At 36.5% G+C, this 5,352-nt stretch overlaps 1 protein-coding gene across 1 annotated transcript; it reads left to right on the top strand.

Annotated features, from left to right (window-relative positions):
• The first annotated feature begins 1,314 nt into the window (after positions 1-1,314).
• NPVF (neuropeptide VF precursor) lies at positions 1,315-4,514 on the top strand. Its single transcript, XM_062502183.1, has 3 exons — positions 1,315-1,455; positions 3,270-3,642; positions 4,507-4,514. Exons 1-3 carry the CDS (start codon positions 1,315-1,317, stop codon positions 4,512-4,514), a joined length of 522 nt encoding a protein of 173 aa, XP_062358167.1.
• Positions 4,515-5,352: the final 838 nt, after the last annotated feature.

Below are 5,352 nucleotides of genomic sequence, written 5' to 3'. Positions count from 1 at the left end.
TGAGATTTCCTTCTGAAGGTTGCTTATGGCTTTCAGGATCTCAGTTTCAGGGAATCTAAGGTAGAAATGATTGCATGCATGCGCTCATCAAAACAGCCAACTTAATTAAAAAATGAGGTTACTTGCAAATCCTTCAGCTTCACTATATAGCAAAGACAGTAACATACTGTCAACAGATAAACAGTCCATGCTATCCACGCTGCCCACAGCATAAAATATGTTCCATTGGGACAACACTGCTGGTGCTGTGATGGAATGGACATTTTACAACTCTGGTGTTGAATTGCAAAATAACACACCTAGAGTCCAATTTTCAGGGTGAGCACTTAATGTGAGCAATCAGATTTCCTCCATATGGGGTTGATTTTAGGTACTAATTTAAATCAATTCAGGAATTTAGGAATAACAAATGGAAGAAGAATATGCCTTTTTTCTAATATTAGCCTAGCTCACCAGCCTATCTAGCAACCAATTCAGTGTCTGCTTTAAGGGTAGGTTTAGCCTGCATCCTGAATCTCCTTCTGGGACAGAACATTAGTGGGCAGTCCAGGGCTTTCACTGTGTTCAGCTAAGTGGCAGATGCCTTTTTAAAAATTACTGTTGGAAATTTGGCCTGAAAAATACAGGTGTACATAACCTTTGGAATTTCTAAAATTCTACCTTATGGGCAGGGTTTTAAAAGTATGTACCTAATCCATTCTGAATGCAAATTCATATGTCAAATTTAGAGCATAGACACTATGTACGTCAATAGATCACGTTGATGCATAACATCTCTTAGGATCTGATCAGCAACTCTAATACACAGCACTTGATTTCAATGGGACAAGGGTTCCTAGGTGAACATAAGTATAAATAAAGATTCTGCGGTCCAAAAGGATTGTTTCAGAAGAATGCTTACATGGGGAAAGCTTCCTTTCATGGTGCTTCTGAGGACACGGATAAAAAGAAAGAAACAAGGTGATTTTGTCTACTAGTGATGGAACATTGTGGCTATTGTACATCCTTACTGTTGTGGCTCTCAAAATTAGCTAATTAAGACATACCTCACCAGAAGAAAGTATTTGTAAAGTCAGCGTGTCCCTAACAAGAAGTTATGTTGTCTAAATAGCTTCACAAAAGGAATTCCCAACATTCTTCAAATACATTCAAATTACTTCCTTAATTAATACTGGGAATTGACGCTTTAGAGACTGATGTCATGGTGGGAAAAAAAACTGTTTTGTTTTCTGATTATATAAAAAGACGGCAGTGCAGATTTCTGTATTTTCTGTACAGATTCTGAGCTCTCTAAGTAAGCTTAACTTGAGAAAAATGGAAGTAATTTCAACCAAGAAGTTTATTCTGTTTGCTTTAGCTACAGTGGTCTTTCTCACATCGAAGAGCATATGCCTAAATGAACCAATGAAGTCCAGGCTGCAGAGCAGAGAAGACAATGATGATAAATATTATGAGGTAAGATTTGTATTACTATGACATTGTTTGGGAGAACTGTGGGTCAGATCCTGAGCACACTGGATGTTTTGGCACAGGCTGCCCTAAACTCATTCTACAGCATTCAGCATTACAGCACTAGCAGTATGAAAAAAGCTTGTTGAAAGAATTTTCAAGAAATTCATTTGCTCAAACACACACACTGTGTAAATCAACTCATGTTTCAATTTTCTTGCAGTACAGCTTTGTGATTAGGCTGCGACTTTTTCCAAAATGTTTCTTACTTACACAGTGAATCCTCACTTAACATTCCTATCAGGCATTTTATGCACATAACATAACAGATTTTTAATCCAAAATTAATAAAGGCATGCTTGTAATACTCAAAGAATAATGATAAACAGAGAACATTTTAAATTCAATATAGTTAATGGTCTTAAAATTTTACTCTGGAAATTGCCTATAAAAATTTCTTTGCAGGGTTGCACATTTATTATGTCTCAATAGGTGCCAAATGAGATTTGCACACTTCATCTGTATTATTTTTCATGTCTTCCCTGCAAATAGTCCCCAGGAAATGGGAGCTAACCACTCTCTTTGACTTATCATCAAGGGTATAAAAAACATCCTTCAAAACAAAATACAATTTCAATTATGCTAGTCAAATCCTCTGAACTTTAGCTCACTATCTTTTATATACTTCCAAAAGCAGTGTGCAGGTGCAATCAGAGGGATAGTTTATTTAAAGTTTTAATCGTGAAGTATGAACTGGAATGGCTCATTCCTGTTCTCTGCCAGTAACTGGAGAAGCTCACAGGGAAGAAAAATAGGGATAAGGAAGTGAAATTAGGATTAGTAGCACTTGTGTCTTTAACTGAAATTTAAATCCATATTTGTGCATATTTGCTGTTAAGTGCTGCAAAGTTATTTTTGTCACAAAAATAAGAGATTTTCAATATGCCAAGGGAAGAACAGTGCTCTACAAGAAGGGTCATATTGGCAAAGCTGTTTTTCAGGCAATAGCTGCCCTTTACATCATGAGACAGGTAATATATGAGGCTCACTTCTTCACTGTACGACAGCATAGATACAGAAAGTACATTTTGTGCTGATTGCACAAAAATTACAAGCCTAGGATCTCCCAGTGCATCTTGTGTACTAGTGGAGGACTAAAGCCATTTAAAGCTCAGGGCAACCTCTTTGCTGCAAGCCCAGAACAGGCATGATGTGAACTTGACCCAAAAACTTTCCACTCCTTCCCTGTCTGTTATCCTGGATGGATATTGGGTCCAAAGCATCTACCCAATGCTGAGGAAGAAATGAGCTGTACCTTCAGGTAGCTTGTTCCATCCTCCTGTTCATCCAGACTAAATGAGTAAGAGTCTGGGTCTGTGTGAAGTCACTAAATATGTTCAGCATCCTTCTTGCCCTCCAGACAAACTCAGGTGGTGATACTAACAAATGTGGAGCTGACGGCAGCTGCTGTCCTACCTTAACTTATTGCACTGGTACTGATATCTGTGCCCAGAAATATTTCCAACTTACACCATTTGAGCTGAATCATTTGCTGGTACTAATATGGAAATATGCCCTTGTGGTCAGAGTTCTGAAAAGGCAAGCAGGATATTGTCAGAATATTAATTAATCAATATGAAGGAGCTCATATTACAAGGGAGTTCAGCAAATAGAAGTAAAAAACATTACATACTTGAAAAAATAAGACCATTACTCAGCAGCTTTTTAAGGAGGTATGAAATTGAATATTTTGTGTCATTGGTAGCTGGAGTAGTGCCCTATAAAATGATCGTATTCTTTTTTAAATTATTTTCCTTTAGATTAAAGATAATATTTCGGAAGAAAAGCAGAGGAGTCTCAATTTTGATGAAATGGAAGACTGGGGATCAAAAGACATCATTAAAATGAATCCTTTTACAGCAAACAAGATGCCAAATTCAGTTGCTAACTTACCTCTTAGATTTGGAAGAAATTACCTAGAAGAAAGAAGCATTAAACCATTTGCTAATTTGCCCCTGAGATTTGGAAGAGCTTTTGCAGAGAACATACCTCATCGTGCTCCAAAGGTATCACACAGGCTTGGGAGATCTCCAGTTGTTAAGGGTTCCAGTCAATCACTTCTAAATTTGCCACAGAGATTTGGGAAGTCACTGACTGTCAATCTGCCTCAAGACATTCAGGAATCCAACCCAGGTAATGTTACACAAGTGTTCAAGCCACATATTAAAATGCATATTAAATCATAGGTTAGCAATGATTAAATACAGCTAGAATTCCTCTAGGAATATTCTTAAGCATTTCAATATGAGTTCAATTTGCCAGAAGAAACCTTGCAGTTCATCAAATCAAAAAGTCTCATCAAAAGTAGTAAAGAATCTTTTTATAAAACCTTTTCTAATGAGAAGGTGCCAAATCTGAAAATGTTCATATGACAGGATTAGATTGGATGACTTTTTAGATCAGGTTTCTTTTTGAAAAATTATAGCTTTGGTGAAGAAGGTTCAGAATCATTAAAATATCCCATTTCAGCGCTATAAAATTACAAACTTACCCAAAAATTACTCTTCCATTTTCCAAATTAATGCAAATTAGAGTTAAACAAAGACAAAAATCCAAGCTGAACAGCAGCATTCTGACAATTATTTTTTCTCACCTGATCCTATTTTTTTACACATTTTATTACTGAGACAATGTTTGAGATTTTGATTTTTCATTCCATGTTATCATGAAAAAAATTTTATGGCATCTCAGGATTTCTTTCAGTATAGAAAAACTATTTCCTGCTATTACTAAGAATAATTTAAACCAGCTCTTCAGTAACAGTCCTTCTTATCATAACTACTGCCTTACTGGAACTGCCCATTTTTCTTGTAACCAAGTTTCAGTTGGCTACCCCTGACCTCTATCTGACACATGCATAAAGTAGTTCAGCCCAGAAAAGATAACAGATATATTAGAAGCCAAGGTGCTCTCTCATTTAATTTGATTCCTTTCATTCTTTTCTCACTGTCTCACCTAATTATAACAGCTTTTGTTTTATTTGTCTGTTATTTTTAGGGATTTGAGTTCTAACAGTTACATTAATACTGGAATGAAATTATGAAGACAGAATCTGAAAGACTTGGAAAAGCTGCAATGTGTTTTCAAAACTAAAGGTTATGAAAATGAAACATGTGAATTGAAATGCAAACCTGCCTTCATGTATGCATAAGGTATTTTTTTCTGTACAAACCTTTGACATATAAGGCAATGATAATTGTAGTTATTGTTGTAGTAGTTTACCTCAGTGAGAGTGTAGTATAAATTCTATTTATTTCTGTGCCACTTATGTCCTATTGGTTGTAAAACCAAATTACAGAACAATGGCTGTGTAATTTAAAGCATTTTAAGAAGAATTAAAAGAAGCATAAAATTAATAAAGATGCATGGTTCAAATAAAAAGAAGCCTACAGTGCGAATAACAACCAGAAGCAGGATAAAAACTGCTGCTAGCCTTTGTGTTATAGGCAGCTAAAAAAAAACAAGTGTTGAGAAAACTCTTTTCCTGCTTCTTTATGGGTCACCTTAGATATAAATCTGAAAGGCAACTTGTCTCTCTTGCCGCTGGCTCCTACACCTCTTCTTCTGCTCACCAGCTAGTCCAGTTTTAAATTGATATTAGAATCACACACACAAATGGGTGCCTTCATCAGCAGCCCTTTGATGCTCATTCTGTTCAATAGCTTGGAACCAGACAATCTGTCTCTCTCCAGATCCTAGCCCTCAGACCTCCAGATCCCTTTGACTCCTCAGCTGCTGGCAATCAGACCATTCTCTCTATTCTCTACCTAGCCTGGCTTGAGATTTGCTATCAGGTCATAGACACACATTTACAGGGTCCATGCACAGTGTCCATTCAGTGTC

Source organism: Cinclus cinclus, chromosome 1 (genome assembly GCF_963662255.1).
Source record: "Cinclus cinclus chromosome 1, bCinCin1.1, whole genome shotgun sequence".
Lineage (NCBI taxonomy): Eukaryota > Metazoa > Chordata > Aves > Passeriformes > Cinclidae > Cinclus > Cinclus cinclus.
The sequence above is the reverse complement of the archived record's forward strand: the minus strand, read 5'-3'. Positions and strand labels throughout refer to the sequence as shown.